General features: G+C 48.8%; 1 protein-coding gene across 1 annotated transcript; it reads right to left on the minus strand.

Moving 5' to 3' along the window:
* Positions 1–8,872: 8,872 nt before the first annotated feature.
* Positions 8,873–9,184, minus strand: LOC142473413 (histone H4). Its single transcript, XM_075580659.1, has one exon. The coding sequence runs from the start codon at positions 9,182–9,184 to the stop codon at positions 8,873–8,875; it is 312 nt and encodes a 103-aa protein (XP_075436774.1).
* Positions 9,185–16,518: the final 7,334 nt, after the last annotated feature.

A 16,518-nucleotide genomic window follows, 5' to 3' on the forward strand; every position in this document is an offset into this window, starting at 1 on the left:
AAAAACTGTTCACGGATGATGATGTCCATCCTGTCTAGGAGCGAGGTGACTCTGCATCTGGCTACCCACCGAGGGCTGTGAAGGTCTAGCCAGGAGTTGAACTCCATGTAGGTGCCCCGCCTCCTTTGTCCAGAGCCCTGAACTGGGCACAATAGAACTCCGGTGAGAGGTGCACTGGACTATGCTCATTATGTGTGGAACTATCGGTCCTGCGGTCTTGAAATCACGAACTACTCAGAAATGAAAGTCCCGCAAGAGATTAAGAACTGGGCCAAGTGATATCCATTACTATCCACCAGATAAAAAGCCTGTCACAGGAGACCAGAACCTTTACACACATCCCCCGGGATCACACAGTGATTAGCTCTTTTCTGGAAGAAGTTACCACTCAATACATTATAAACAGGCCAAATGAGTCTCACAGAGGCAGCCATTACACACAGTTTTGGGGCAGCGAGCCGAGCTTCCCCTTTATTATGTGAGGCTGTGATAGGATGAGGCGGAGGAGAGGATAGTTGGTGATGGACTGATTATGGTTTGTGAGGTTGGGTTGAACAGTGGTAGTTCATCAAGGGTTAGTGGTAATTTTAGTGGGGATAATTAATGGAAGTGTCAGTTAATAATGGAGCAATCTATGTAGGGTTTTACAGGTACAGTTAATGGGAGAATCATTTTTTTTTTTTTTCAAACAATTTTATTAGGCATTTAGATATGTATGCAGGTACAACAAGCGATAAAGTCTTACATTTTTAAATCGACATTTTTTTGGGGGGGAAACAGATTGACAACCTCAGTTGTCAGTAAAGAGGGGGGAGTGCCTTCAGAGAGGGAAGGCAGGGGGGGGAGGACTGGAAGGGTGAGGGGGGGGAGAGGGGGGGAGTGGTCGGAGTGGGTTGGGAGACCCATCTGGCTGTTGGGGATGTGGTCTCGCAGGTAGTTTTAGTTCACTTCTGGGGAGGGGGTAGACCTCTGTCACGTTTGAGCTGGTTGTCTGACCTTATTGCAGGAAATCCACGGTTCCCAGATGTCCTCGTAGGCGGGAAGTTTTTGTCTCACGATAGCGGTAAGCCTTTCCATGATCATCACCTAGCCGACTCTTTTTTTGATCGTTCCCAGTGCCGGCGTGGTTGTTTTCCTCCAGGAGGCCGCAATACAGCATCTTGCCGCGGTAAGAATGAAGGATATTAATTTCCTGGTTGGCCGGACTATGTCAGTCATTGGTGCGGCCAACAGGTAGGTCAGTGGTTCGATAGGTAATTCCAGGTCAGTGAACACTTTTATCAAAATTTGGACCTTAGCCCAGTACTTCACAATTTATGGACAGGTCCACCAGATGTGGGCCATGTCCCCTCTATGACCACAGCCTCTCCAACATAGGTCTGATGCCAGAGGGTAGATCTGGTTTAATCGTGCTGGGGTAAGATACCAGCCAAACATAATTTTATAAATGTTTTCCTTTATTGTAGTGCATAGGGTGGTTTCTGAGGCTGCCTGCCAGATTTCTTCCCAAGTCTCTCTGTCTATATTTATATTCAGGTCTGCTGCCCATTTGAGCATATAATCATGCTCTTTGGGGGTGGAGGAGCGCTCTAGAGCACCATATATGTCAGAGATTAGACCTTTCTGGTGGGTCTTTGTCTCGCAAAGTTGTTCAAACGTCGTGAGAGTGGGGTATTCTGGGAGAGGGCATGTTGTTCTAATAAAGTTTCTGATTTGGAGGCATTTAAATGTGTCCAATTCTCTAATTTTATATTTGGTCCTCAATTCTTGGTAGCTCAGAAGCCTCCCTAGGCTCACAAGGTCCGCAATCGCCTCTATACCCCATGTGTTGAATTGATCGAACAGTTTAGATCCACATCCCGGGGGGGAACTTCGGATTGTTAAAGATGGGGGTCAATTGGGAACTTTTGGTGGTAAGGCCATATTTGTATTTACATCTTATCCAGACGTCCCACGTGAAACGTGAGGCCTGTAGTTTAAGATTGTGTGTATGCCCCTCTCCTCTGTCCAGGCTCCAGAGGCAGGCTTGCAGAGAAGGCATTTTGACACATTGAGTCTCTATCTCTACCCAACTACAACGGGTCGGGTCTGAGTTCCACATTACTACCTGCTTGAGCTGTGCAGCTAAGTAATATCTGTGTAGGTCTGGTACTCCCAGTCCTCCCCTAGATCTTGCTGCCAGCAGGACCGATCTGGCGACTCTGGGTCTCTTGCCCTGCCAAATGAAGTGGAACAATCTGTTCTGAATATGTTTTAGATCAGCGCCCGGAACGTGGGTCGGGAGTGTTTGGAAAAGGTATAACATTCTTGGGAGTATATTCATGTTAGTAGATATCATTCTACCGAACCACGATATCTGGTAACCTTCCCACTGATCTAGATCCTTTTTGATCTTGTCCCATAACTTCGGGTAGTTATCCCGGTATAAATCCTGGTAGTGCCTTGACACATTAATTCCCAGATATTTAATGTATGAAGGGCACCATCTGTAGTTAAAGTTAGTTTTGAGGAGTTTGACTTCGGGATCTGGGAGACTAAGATTTAGAGCCTCTGATTTGTCGCTGTTTATTTTGTATCCTGATACTTTACCAAACTCCGTCAGTTCCTTCTGAAGGTTAGGGAGGGAAGTTAGGGGTTTAGTCAAAGTAAGAATGATGTCATCAGCGAATAGGGAAATTTTGTATTGCGCTTTATCGATAGGGATTCCCTGGATGTTCGGGTTTTGTCTTATTTTAGACACCAGTGGTTCAATCGTGAGGGCGAAGAGGAGGGGGGATAGGGGGCATCCTTGTCGGGTACCATTTTTGATTTGGAATCGCTCAAGGCCTCCGCCCGAGAGTCGTACTGAGGCAGAAGGGTTCTGATAAAGTGCTTGAACACCCTTTAAGAACGAGTCTCCGAAACCAAATTTTATCAGTGTTTGGTCTAGAAATAGCCAGTAAATCCTGTCAAATGCCTTCTCTGCGTCTAGGCTTAATAGCATCGCCTTTGAGCCTGAAAGGTGGGCATGGTCTACTAAGTTAATTATTTTACGTGTATTGTCTGAGGCCTGTCGGCCCAGGACAAACCCGACCTAGTCCTTGTGTATTAGTCTCGGGAGGATAGGGTTAAGTCTGTTCGCCAAAATTTTACTATATAGTTTAAGGTTGTTGTTCAACAGTAAGATTGGTCTGTAACTGCCACATTGGGTGGGGTCCTTCCCTTCTTTAAGTATTATCGCCAGATTTGCGGACGACATTGTGGATGGGATAGGACTCCCTTCTAAGAATGAGTTGAACAAGCTTAATAGGTGTTTGGACAAGATGGGGGAAAATTTCTTGTAGTATGCATTTGTGAAACCATCAGGGCCCGGCGCCTTGGAGATCTTTGAGGCCCTAACGGCCACTTCTAATTCGTCCAGCGTAATTTTTGCATTTAGATAAGTATTTTCTTCCTCTGTTAGTGATGGAAGATTGCAATCGGATAAGTAATCAGCGGCTAATGCCGAGTTCGTTATACTAGAATTCGCAGAGTGGGTCCTTAAGTTATATCATTTGGTGCAGAATTTGGTGAATTCCTCTGCTATTTTTTTTCCGTTGTATTGGAGTTCACCAGAGTTATTCCTGATCGCCGTTATTTGTGACTTTTTCTGTATTCCTCGTAACTTACTAGCAAGAAGTCTATCGGCCTTGTTCCCTTTATCATAGTACCTCTGACCCGTCCATCTAAGAGCTTTTTCTACATTTTCCAATTGGGTTATTCTTAAATCGTTTCGAACAGTTGTCAATTGTTTGTAAATTCTCCGGGAGGGGTTATTTTTATGCTGCTGCTCTAAATTGATTATTTTGTCTGTAAGCTCTTTAGTTAATTTGAGTTTAGTTTTTTTCCGGTGGGAGGCAATCGAGATAAGATTTCCTCGGATTGTCGCCTTATGGTCTTCCCACAGGCTTGCTGGTGAAGATACAGAGCCTTTGTTTATTCTAAAGTATTCCCTGAGGGATTTTTTGAGTTCCAGCACTGTCCCGGAGTGGTTCAGTAGGTAATCGTTTAGTTTCCAGCTAAATGAGATAATTTTCCCAAATGGAATGGATAGGGTCATGGTGATAGGGGCATGATCTGACCACGTAATTGGGCCGATGTCTGAGTCTGTGGTGGCCTCTAGGATGTTCTTGGTAGCAAGAAAGTAGTCAATACGGGAATAAGACTGGTGAGGAGCTGAGTAAAAGGTATAATCCCTTTGCCCCTGATGTTGTGTTCTCCAAATGTCCACCAGAGAAAAGTCCCCAACAATGTCCTTGAATTTTTTCCCCAGTCTTTGTGACTGAGTGGAGTGTTGTCGTCCTGGGTGGCTCGATTTGTCTTCTTTTGGGTTGAGAGCCATATTAAGATCACCTGCAATAAGTAGCGAGGATAGGTACTGTGGGTCAATTTCTTCCAGAACCTTCTTCAGAAATTCTGTCTGGTTCTCGTTCGGGGCATATAGGTTAAAAAGGGCAATTGTCGTGCCTGAAAGTGAGCCGTAGACCACAATAAATCTCCCCTCTGGATCTGTCTGAATTTTTGTTAAATTAAATGGGGTGCCCTGACGGATCAGAATGGCAACCCCTCTGCGTTTGCTGCTGAATGATGAGAAATAGCTCAATGGGAACGCGTGTTGAAATATTTTAGGCGGTTCTTGAGACGTGAAGTGCGTCTCCTGGAGGAAAACAACATCTCCCCCTGTATTCTTTATCTCCTGGAGGGCCAGGCGTCACTTTCTATTGTTGTGTAGGCCCTTCACATTTAGGGAGACAATTTTTAGTGCTTTTTGGTGAGACATAATGACCTCCCAGAGGGTACCGCGTGTGTTGTCCTTGGACTAGTGCTGGAGAGAAACAGCCAAAATGGGCAGAGGGAGAGGGTTGGGTAAGGGGCCGCTGGGACAGTAACAGCGGCTAGGAAAAGAAAGGAAAGTCGACCCTAATGGGGTCTAAAAGGTGTTGAACCGGTCTTTAGTAAAGGACCGGTTAGTGGGGTTTAAGACCCTTGGGGGCGGGTCCGAAAACGGTCTCCAGTGAAGGCGGGCTGGGTGGAGACCCTTTAGGCTCTATGGTTTCATCCGAAATTACTTACACCGGGGAGGCCTGGTAGATGAGATTTCTGGACAGCTAGGCCTTAGCCTTGTCTTTCGATGTGTGGGCGGAATTGGGAGAAGGAGGGGAAGGTGGGTAGGGGAGGGGTGGGTTGGGGGTGAGAGCGGCATGGGAGAATCATTTTAATAAGGACAGTCATGTGTTAGTATTTGCGGGAGGAGTTGTACATTTTGAGAGCACTGGGAAGGGGACAATCAGATTTTGGAAGCATTGTGGATGGGAACAATGAATTAGGAAATCACTGGGGAACAATGGATTACGAATACTTTGAAAGGGAACAATCTGATTAGGAAACAAAGGGGAAGGGGCCAATCTCCTCACTACAATAGATTAGGAATAATTGAGGGAGACTACATTGCTTAGTACTTGAAACCAAGCACTGGGAATGCCATGGAAGTAGAGGCGGGAAACAATACAGAGTGGGACCACTGGGGAAGGGAGCAACCCACAAACTATTACAACAAGAATTAGGTAAATCTTGAAACACTTGAGAAGTGGACAATCAAAACAGGGCACTGAGGGAGGGAACAATGTGTTTTGAGCATTGGGCGAGCAAGAATGAGAACAATATATGAAACAGGTGACGCCGGATAGTAAGGAGGGGAGCATAGTTCTCGTTACATATTGCTTACTAACAATAGTTGCCACAGCAGACCAGGACTCTTTCACTGGATCACGTGCCAGACAGGACACAGCGATCAAATAAAGAGGTGTTTATTTCAGCAGTAGCCATCAGACACAGCACAGAATCTCCTAACAGAGCTATACTCGCACCAACCAGGGAATACAGGGGGAATCCTAGCAGTCCTAGGTGCCCAGTGCCACAGAAATGGCTTACCCGGAGCAGCTCCCACTCTTGTAGAGGATCAGGAATTCCGGCAGTGCTGAAAACAAGTTGCAAGCAGGCAAGTTTAAATCTTCTGCTTCAGAAAAGCACACAGCCTTGTCTTGGGTGTCTCTGGCATGACATCACAGAATACCATTTAGTCCATCTCCATGCCAGTCCAGAAATGATCTGTGGAATTGATATCTGCCACCCCGTTTCTAGATTCCTGTCTCCATAGCAAATCATGGAGATAGGGTGGTGACCCATCAGAGTGCCTGATGTGTGTGGACACAATCACAGTTCCCCAGGCCTCAGTACACACCCCTGGGACCAGGCTTAACCTGTATTATTCTGGACCCCGTCCCTCCCACCTACCTGTCCTTTCCTGGGGCTCATCTGGTCACCAGACCCTAGAGCTGCCCCATTTTAATGTGCCATGCAACCCCTTCCATACCCTGTAACTGTAATTGTTTACTCTCGTGTTGTAAACTGTACCAAAGTATACACTGTGTGTGCATATATAAAGCATAGCCAAGGTCTCTGTACATTGGGCTGAGAATCCCACTGAGCAGCCCACATGTCCGGAGAACTGCTATTGCTTGGAGTGGAGGGGGAGGAAGGGGCAGGAACAAAGGGAGAGTGGCTGGGGAAGAGATCGGGCTGACGGGTAAACACCCTAAAAGTGCAGCATTGCGCTATATCCCGAGATATCGCCGATGCTCATGGGAGATATTCCTGATGGCCGGGAAGCCGCTGCCAGGCTCCCACTGACAGGCGCTGCTCCCACTGACAGGCGCTGCTCCCACTGACAGGCGCCGCTCCCACTGACAGGCGCCGCTCCCACTGACAGGCGCCGCTCCCACTGACAGGCGCCGCTCACACTGACAGGCGCCGCTCCCACTGACAGGCGCCGCTCCCACTGACAGGCGCCGCTCCCACTGACAGGCGCCGCTCCCACTGACAGGCGCCGCTCCCACTGACAGGCGCTGCTCCCACAGGGACCTTCATATTTCTCCAAAAGCCCTTTAACTCTCACCCACCCCGCGCCCAGCCGTGATTGGCCAATGCAGATGTGACCTCACGTCCTGTCTCCCATGCAGTATCCACACATGATGGTCGCGGCTCCATCTACAGCGATTTCCTATAGCAGCGGGGACTCTATGTAAGGGGAACCCAGCAGCGCTCAGGGTCAGTGTGATCCCAGCGTGCAGGGAACTAAGCGGTGCGCCCCAAGGCTGCGCCAGAGACACCTTCACACGGCGCTGGGAGCTTCATCCAGCGGGAGATGTGAAAACGGTTCCGTGCTGCGGGACAGAGTCTCAGAAAGCAAACAGGTTTGAAAGCGCTGCAGCCTCAAACCCCACAGGAGTGGGAGCAAACCCTGGGGAGCCTTGGAAGTGGCGCCTGGCACCAAGAATTCCCCTGTATTCCCTGTTTTGGGGAGTGTAAGGGGTTTGTGAGTTTGTGCTGGGCTGGATACGGCCAGAATAAATTCTCTTTATTGAAACGCTTTGCTTTTCTGGTGCCTTGATCCCGGGGTTACGTTCTGGTCTCCGGGATAATCTTTGAGATAAAGTGTGACTGAAATAAAAAAAAACAAAGGATCATGGAATTAATAGAACAGATTGATTTAGTAACATTGTTCACAAAAGTAAGGAAGACCCCAAGTGTTTCATGTTAATGTGAGTTACACACGTGTGTGTGTTTTGCTGCCTTTATTTTGGTGCTGCTGCTGCGTTTTCCCCTGTATAGATTGTGTGGGAAATGTGGCATCTTTGGCAGTTTCAGCCCCCACATCAGTACACATATTTGTGCGATTTAAGAAGTGATGCTAGAGTCCTGTTGATTTTCAACTTAATTCACTAATTATATTAAAGGGAATCCGCAAAACGTATTTAACACAAATATCTGGAGGTGAAACCTTTGATTCAGATCATTGTGAAAAATCCAGGTCTCCAGAATCCAGATCATTTCCAAAACAATACTGCCACCGTGTGGTCTTTGTTTGAATGACAGATAGTAAAGCTTTGGCGCCTTTTTACCTTCTCTGTATAATTGTTCCGAGATCCCCAAACCGAGTGTTTTACACATGAAATGCGGGGTTGTATTTATGATCATAAAACCAAAAAACGTGTTCAATATGTATGAGATTTACAGTTGTGACAAAGAATCATAAAAGTCACAGAAAGTGCTAAAGAAAATCCGATTGCATTTTTTTCTCATCAAAAGCTGATACATGATGCCCAATATATGGGTCTATTTAATGGAATATAAAAAGAGTGACTATTTTATGAAACATTTGCATTGGGGATTCTGTTTTAAGAGCAGAAAAGACAGCAAAATAATAATGAATGAATGCTCAAACATTGTCATTGTTTTATGCAAGTCTATAAAAATGTAATTGTTTTCATAGCGGTTAAAATCAATACAGATAAGGCATTTATCAGATACATTTTCTTTTGCAGATTGTACTAATGTGTAATGTAAAAAAATGTGTATATGGATCGAGCAATTAAAATCACGTATTTAAATCTATGTCAAGTGCAGACACTTCTAATTCAGAGAAGTTATATCAAAAAGTGAAACCAATATTTGTAGTTTGCTTTATGAATGAGCAGTTAATAGCATGAAGGGAGTATAGCAAAGTTTATATAACTCACGAGTGTACTTGTCAATTCATAGAAAAGAATCGTACATAAAGCGCTGTAACAAAATGCGGTCACATACTGGTGGTTTTGTAGTGAATTGTATTTCTCTAACCAGTTTCCAATATGAAATATTGAGTCCCGTCAGAGACAGCAACATGAAAACGGGTAAGAATAAGATGGCGGTGTAACCAGAGCTCTATACAGGAGAATGTGGGTGGCCCTTAAAAGAGCCTTTGGGTTAAATGAATGTAAATTCCGTATCAAGAGTTGGTAAGAAGTGTCACCGTTTAGCCTCCGAATCCATAGAGAGTGCGGCCCTGACGCTTGAGAGCATACACCACGTCCATAGCGGTGACCGTCTTCCTCTTAGCGTGCTCGGTGTAGGTGACCGCGTCCCGGATCACATTCTCCAGGAAAACCTTGAGCACCCCACGAGTCTCTTCATAGATGAGACCGGAGATGCGCTTCACCCCTCCTCTGCGAGCCAGGCGGCGGATAGCTGGCTTGGTAATGCCTTGGATGTTGTCACGAAGAACCTTCCTGTGCCTCTTGGCGCCTCCTTTCCCGAGCCCTTTTCCTCCTTTGCCGCGACCAGTCATTCTGCAAAGTGTCAAAACAAGAAGCGAATGAGGTAATTGCGGTAAAGCTGCTGCTTATATGCAGTATGAGCGGACCTGAGTGAAAACCACAGACACCCCATGAGGGGAGAAAGTGAATTGCACTGGAAGACGTTCCTTGATTTTGATTGGCTGAAAAAGTCTTTAGTCTGATTGGCTCAGTGAAAGCCGTTACTGTTTATAAAAAAAGGCCGCGTGGTAATGGGATTGGTTGGAAGTTTATCTCATTAAAACTGTGATCACATTTGCTTTGCCTAGTATTGCCCAACTCACACGAACACATTTGTGTGCCATCTATTTCATGTATTTAATTATGTTGTGTCTGCATCTATATATCTGTAAATGTAATTAATTTGTAATATTTAGATGTGTATGATCAACTACATTCATCAGTATTTTTTTGAATAAATATCCCTGTTTTATTAATTTGCTTTTATGTCTAATTTACCCTGCATGAGGTGACACGTGGAAGAAATGCAGACCGGGGAAACAAGTTCAGCAAACACAAATCCTCCAGTAGAAATGTCTGAAGTTGACAGTTACTCCACAGGGTGGCAGTGCTGCTTCGAAATTGTGTGTGTGTGTGTGTGTGTGTGTGTGTGTGTGTGTGTGTGTGTGTGTGTGTGTGTGTGTGTGTGTGTGTGTGTGTGTGTGTGTGTGTGTGTGTGTGTGTGTGTGTGTGTGTGTTATAAAAAAAAGACATGTGAGAATAAATTATTTTTTAACATTGTGCAACTTTGATAAATATATTCACGCACGCACACACGCGCACACACACACACATGCATACACACACACACGCATACACACACACACACACACGCGCACACACACACACACAGACACACACACACACACACACACACACACACACACACACACACACACACACACACACACACACACAGACACACAGACACACACACACACATATACACACGCACACGCATACACACATGCATACACACACGCATACACACACACAGACACACACACACACAGGAGACAGGGATCGGGCAGAAGGGGGACAGGGATCGGGCAGAAGGGGGACAGGGATAAGGGCAGAAGGGGGACAGGGATCGTGCAGAAGGGGGACGGATCGGGCAGAAGGGGGACACGGATCGGGCAGAAGGGGGACACGGATCGGGCAGAAGGGGGACACGGATCGGGCAGAAGGGGGACACGGATCGGGCAGAAGGGGGACACGGATCGGGCAGAAGGGGGACAGGGATCGGGGCAGAAGGGGGACAGGGATCGGGGCAGAAGGGGGACAGGGATCGGGGCAGAAGGGGGACAGGGATCGGGCAGAAGGGGGACAGGTATCGGGCAGAAGGGGGACACGGATCGGGCAGAAGGGGGACACGGATCGGGCAGAAGGGGGACAGGGATCGGGCAGAAGGGGGGCTGGGATCGGGCAGAAGGGGGACAATGATCAGGCAGAAGAGGGACAGACCGTCAGGGGTCGGGCCGGGGGCGGGCGCATCACTGGCCGGGGGCGGGCCAGTGACGTCTCGGAGCTGGTTCGCCCTCATTGGGCGAACCACTCACGTGACCGGCCTGTCTCGCTGGCAAGTGGGGGAATTTTAAATTCCCCTAAGACCTGCGCTTCCACAAGCGCGCGGAAGCATAGGTGAGCCCCTACTAAAGCCGCTCTAATTGCGGCTGTGGGGGCTCAGTGCTGAGCGGGAGCGCACGTCAGCACGCTCCCGCCAGCAAGCGCCAAACATGGCCAAGGCCTAAGGCTGTGCCTATAGTTATAGTCCCGCCGATGGTGACGCGACACGACGGGTGACGTCACCCGTCGCCACCGGCGAAAGTTATGTTTCGCCGGGGCGGCGGCGGCGCGGGATTCCGGGCATTTAATTGGTTCAAGGACCATCACGTGAAACGACGGCCCTTGAAAAATCAAATTTGCCGGCTTCAAGTTTTCGCGACGGCGACGTTGTGTGCACTATAAGCGCACGCGGCGGCGGCAATGCTTTTGTGTTTGTGCGATGTTGTGTCGCTGTTGCAGGCACTATAAGCACGGCCTAAGGGCTGTTAAAAAGTGTGTGCAGCCGTGCACAAATGTATAACATTTGTGCAAACACACAAATACACACACACACACACACACACATGCATGCATATATGCATATACATACATACATATATACACACATACACACATATACATACATTCAGCGCCGGTAGCAGCGTAAAAAGATTATTTTTCCCGTCTTCGCCGCTGTCTGTCGGCTCCCCGCTCCCTGGCGTGCGCGCGCGGCCCTTGTATAGAAGAGCTGACTCACCGCACCCCCACCACTATAGAACGGCCCTAAGGCTGAGGACCCGCTGCGGACGGCCGCGCGCGCGGACCACCAGCCCCTACCTGCTGCCCATCTGTCCCCGCTGCCTCTTTCCGGCGAGGCTCACTACGCGCTGTGACGCGTCAGCCGCCAGGGGAAGCAAGAGAATTGCGATCCCGAGCGGTGACGCGTCACGTGGTGCGCTGGTGAGTCTATCAGCGCCGGGTCAGGAGTGTTAGAGGCAGCTTCCCCACCTCCAAAAGGTGGGGGGGAAGTGTGTGTGCGCGTGTGTGTGCATGTGTATATATGTGTATATATGTGTATATATATATATATATATATATGGTGTGTGTGTGTGGGGACGGACCGACTGGGGAGGGGTAAGGGGGAGGGGGAGGAGGGTCAGCACGGAGAGCCCTCCGCTCAAACCACACCCCCCCCCCCCCGCTCAAGCTCCCTACAGCCCGCAGGTTCAATTGCCTCTCAGCGTGCCGCCTGCATGCAGTGCTTAGCCTAAACTGTAACAAGCTGTGCAAATCCAGCTAAAGGCAAACAGCCACCAGGCACTTTTCTTGGCTATAAAGGTGCAATTCCTGATAAGAACATATGTTGGAAAGGGAAATAAGGTGAGGAAGCATGTTAGCAAGGTAACACTCCCAGACTATTTAAACATAGTCACATAATGCCACAAAATCAGGTCCTCAGCGGGAAAAAAAATAAGTTGCATGCATTTATCCCTAACCACTTTGCTGTATGGTGTGTGTGTTGTGTTGTGAACCCTTGTAGAGGTGTAATGGGTAAACAAAATGTATATAATTACTCATTGATAAAATATAGAATACATTTTTAATAGGGATAGATTTTAATAAAATTGCTTGTACTTTATAAAACATTAATGTAAATTAATCTGTGCGATCATATCTGTGTTAAATAAATGTTACGCTGTGCTCACCACGGACAAGGAGGGACCCCGAAACTGAGGTGAGATGGGTAACAAACTGCACCCACAGCTACGGGACACGCCTGGAAAGTGGAAAATAGGCGTCTGGAACCGTCTGGGAGTATAAGATAAAGTAAGATACTCGCCAGACGAGAAGGGAGGTTCCAGAAGATAGGTGGTACCGAGAGCCTGGGGTCCAGAGCCGGGAGGTAGGTCGGAATCCGCAAACCGAGGTGAAGGGGTCGGCGAGTCCAGGAGGTCAGGATACAAACCAAGGGTAGAAGACCAGAGCGGATCCACAGCCAGGCCGGTTCAGTACGCAAGGGATCACTAAGGAGACAAAGAGACAGGAACTGAGGCAGGCACGACCGTGGTTAACACAGGTCATACAAAGCTATGCTCAGTCAAAGAATGAATGGCTGAACAAGGTATAAGTAGGAGGAAGGACCAATAGGGAGAGGGGGAGTAACAAGGGAGCGGTCCCAGGAAAGATAGGAATTGGTAGGGAGAAACTCACCACAGCTGTGCTAGATGTGCAGCTTGTGAGCGGTGCACGCACATCAGGCATGTGCGCCGCGCGGGAGAGGCGTGCGCGGCCTCAGCTGGGGGAGGGAACTCCCCCTGAGGGAGGACGTAAAAGTCCTCTGCCGTGCGCGCGTATACGCGAGATCAGAAGCCGCCGCGGGAAGCGGAGGAGAAGGGAGATCCCACCAGCAGCGGCGAGAAGGCAGAGCTGGAGCGGGGGTGAGTAAAGTCACGGGGGGAGCCCCTTTAGAGAGAGGTGTTCCCCCGGACCTTACAATAAATAAACAAGAAACAACAACATAAACTATAAGCAATGGTGTATCTCTTAATATGGGGAACCAGGGGGGCCGAGGAACAAGGGGGAAGTCCAGAGGGGACATGGACTATATGTGTTATTTGTATTACCGTATTTCCTCTTGTGTAAGCTGCCAGTGATTGTAAGACACACCATAGATTTGACACTTACAATCAAGGAACATTACTTCTCACTTACCAGGTTTCAGGAGAGGTCCCAGGTCAGCGGACGATGAAGCGGGTGGCCTTGACAGGACAGGTCCCACATCTGCAGAGGATTGAAGTAAAGACTGTCAGCAGTAGGTGAAGACCATCACGGCATGATAAAATGTTTGTGTTGATGTGTAGTTACCACATCCCTATCCCCACTTTATACAGTTTTCCACTTCCAGACATCAGTGATTAGCTCTTTTCTGGAAGGGTTACACAAAGAAAAAATCCTATACATTGGGCACAATAAGCCTGGCAGAGGTGGCCATTGCACACGGTATTTTGGTAGTCAGCCGTGCTTTGCTTCCACTCCCACTGGGGAGCTGCGAGCTTCAGATCTGTATCACCCTGCTCCACTAAGCCTTCTCCCATTGCTACTGCAAGGGCGTTGGGCAGAGCCTGGCTCTCTCAATCTCCCTTTGGAGGGTTATATACTACAAATGCCGCCGATTCACTCCCAGCCTCTCACTGGAAATGCTCACCTAGTCCCGGTGGCATTCTCCTGGGAGCTCTCACACTGTCCCCTGGCCATGCCTTTCGGCAGGTTTGCCGGGACCGGTCAAACGCTGATGCCTCCTGGGATGCCTTCAACCCACAGAACATTTGCACTAGACAGGCTCTGGTGTGAGCAACCCCTTAATGCCCCATAAGCAGGATCTCCTTAGCTCCCTATAAACTCTGTTTCCTACCCACCCAGTGACACAATAGCTGGCCCCTCTCTGCCCATAGCTGGCCCAGTACAAAAAACACATATGGTTTGGGGGACTGAACAGACAGACTCAGCCAACTGAGGTCTCATGCCCTCCATATCGGGGGACCACTCACTGAGCTCTGGCCGTTCACCCTCCGTCACACTGTCAGAGGATTTGAAAAAGGTGGGGGGGGGGGGGTTGGTATTCAAGTAATTAGGGACACAGGTTTTGCTTGGTTGGGCTTTGTCTGGTCTTACCTGCCTTTTCTCTTCACAGATCATGACACTCTTTGGCACCAAAAGCTGGGGAACAAGAAACACTGTGTCTGGCAGCAGCACCAAAGGCACCTAAGCCAGGGTAACTACCCAACATTTGCACCCTGTGAAAGCAGTCAAATAGCATCCTCTGGCAGCTCCACCCGCATCCCCGTTCCTGGGATTGGATGCTCTGGACTAACCATATCAGGTTGCTCAAGAGGTGCTGTAGTGTTGGGGTCCCCCAGTCCAAACGCCTGCCGATTACCTGGGACCCCTGGACGCAAAACTGTTCTTCTATGGACTGCATAGTCCTCCAGCCTGATGGCTGCACACAGCCGTAGGGATCGCTGACTTGGTCCTCCGCTGGAACCGCACGACTGCTTGTGGTTCCTTTGCTGGGGCTAGCCTCTCATAGTCGGTAAGCCCTGTTGTTTGGGGACTTTGCCCCAGATTGGGGATACTTGATTGGGATGTGTTGGGGTACTCATCTGCAGATGGTTTAACTGGTCTCCCCGGGAGCACTGGCCCTAATGGGCATCCTCTTCCGTCTTTGCTACAGCATCTTCGGCACCCGGCTGACCCACATGGCTTGGTGACTTGCAGAGAGTCAACAATTTGGGGTGCTCTCCTAACCGGCATAGTAGCAGGGGTCAGTACACACTTTTCTTGCTGTGTACTCGGGGGCACACCGTCGTCCGTCATCTTGGCGGCCAGAAGTCAAAGCGCCTGTGTGGCACATTCCTAAGCCAGCAAGGTTGCTCTCATGGAGACAGATTCACCGGCAATGTCTCGGTCAATCTCTCGTTCAGCCCCTCTGGCTCATGGCTGACTCAACCTCGGCTAGTGTCTCATGTAGAGTCAGCTTCTGGAAGTACTTGGCTTGCCAGCACTAGGGTTGCCAAGTGTCTTGTCCAAAAATACTGGACACAATGGTGAAAAATGTGGTGTGTGGGGAGGTATGTTATTTATAAATTATCAGACCCCAGGGAGGTACTGGGGCCTCATTTCGAGGTCTGGGATAGGGCAGGAGAAGGTCTGACAAGGTCTCTCAGTATTTAGGATAACTGGAGGTGATGGTCTGCCATTGCGCCTTGACCCAACATGGCAAACAGAGCCTCACAATTATACGCCATAGTAGGAATGACAACTGGGGAAAGCCCTGGAGGGTTGAGGTCCGCCTCTGAGATAGTCTTCAGGGTCTCGGCCTCCGGGTGCTTAGCCCCACAAATAGTGGCCACAACCACTACCACATCAGCGTCCCGCCTGCTACACTGAGCTTCCCTGCCTTTGCTTCTCCAAGGACATCAGGCAGGATCCGGCTCTCCAGAACTCCCAGCGATGGGCTACAGAAAGGGAATGCCGCTGTCCCACTGAACAGCCTTGTGCTGAAAGGGCTTACCTAGCCCCGGTGGTGGTCTAAGGGGAGCCTTCGCACTGTCACATGGCTTGCCTACTTGCTGGCAGACATCCCAGGCACGGCTGAATGCCGATATCTCCAGTGATGACTTTAGGACAAATAGAACATATATTTTTGATAAAGTGCCTTTCTGGCTGCAGTTTTAAATGTACAGGCAGGATGAGGCTTTTTCTACTTGCCTTTGCAATGCAACCAGTAACCACATGTTTTACACCGATGAGCTGGGGGCACTTCCTTCTGCAAACTTCAGAGACTCCCTGTTAGGGCAATGCCTATGGATCTAGGTAAGTGTTGCAGATGAAAGCCCCAGAGCCACAAAGTGTGAATTAACCGGGATGCTCGCTGACCAGGAGATCCTGTTAGTCATCTGGGCTAGTTCACACCTTGGGTCCAACTCCTAGCCTGGGAGAAGCCAGGTAAAAAGGGGAGCACTCATATGGTAAGCAGCCCAGGTGTCAGAGTGGCACAGGCGCTGTATCAACTGGAAATCCCTGTAGTACCCATCTGCAAACTGGGGGCAAGATGGACATTGGTGGGATGGAGGTTCCCGCGAAGGGGTGCTCCCTAAGCTATCCCCGTTGTCTTTTGTCTCTCTTTTACAATGTGAACAAATTTCCACTTTGCTTCTACAAGCGGATAAGAGCAGCAGCAACGATTCCCTAACGCAACAAGTTAATTACATCAGAACCAAGG

Source organism: Ascaphus truei (genome assembly GCF_040206685.1).
Source record: "Ascaphus truei isolate aAscTru1 chromosome 12 unlocalized genomic scaffold, aAscTru1.hap1 SUPER_12_unloc_1, whole genome shotgun sequence".
In the NCBI taxonomy this organism is placed as follows: Eukaryota; Metazoa; Chordata; class Amphibia; order Anura; family Ascaphidae; genus Ascaphus; species Ascaphus truei.

What these genes read in the sequence shown, in the direction of transcription:
- LOC142473413 (XM_075580659.1), bottom strand. Translation starts at nt 9,184, where the DNA reads ATGACTGGTCGCGGCAAAGGAGGAAAAGGGCTCGGGAAAGGAGGCGCC.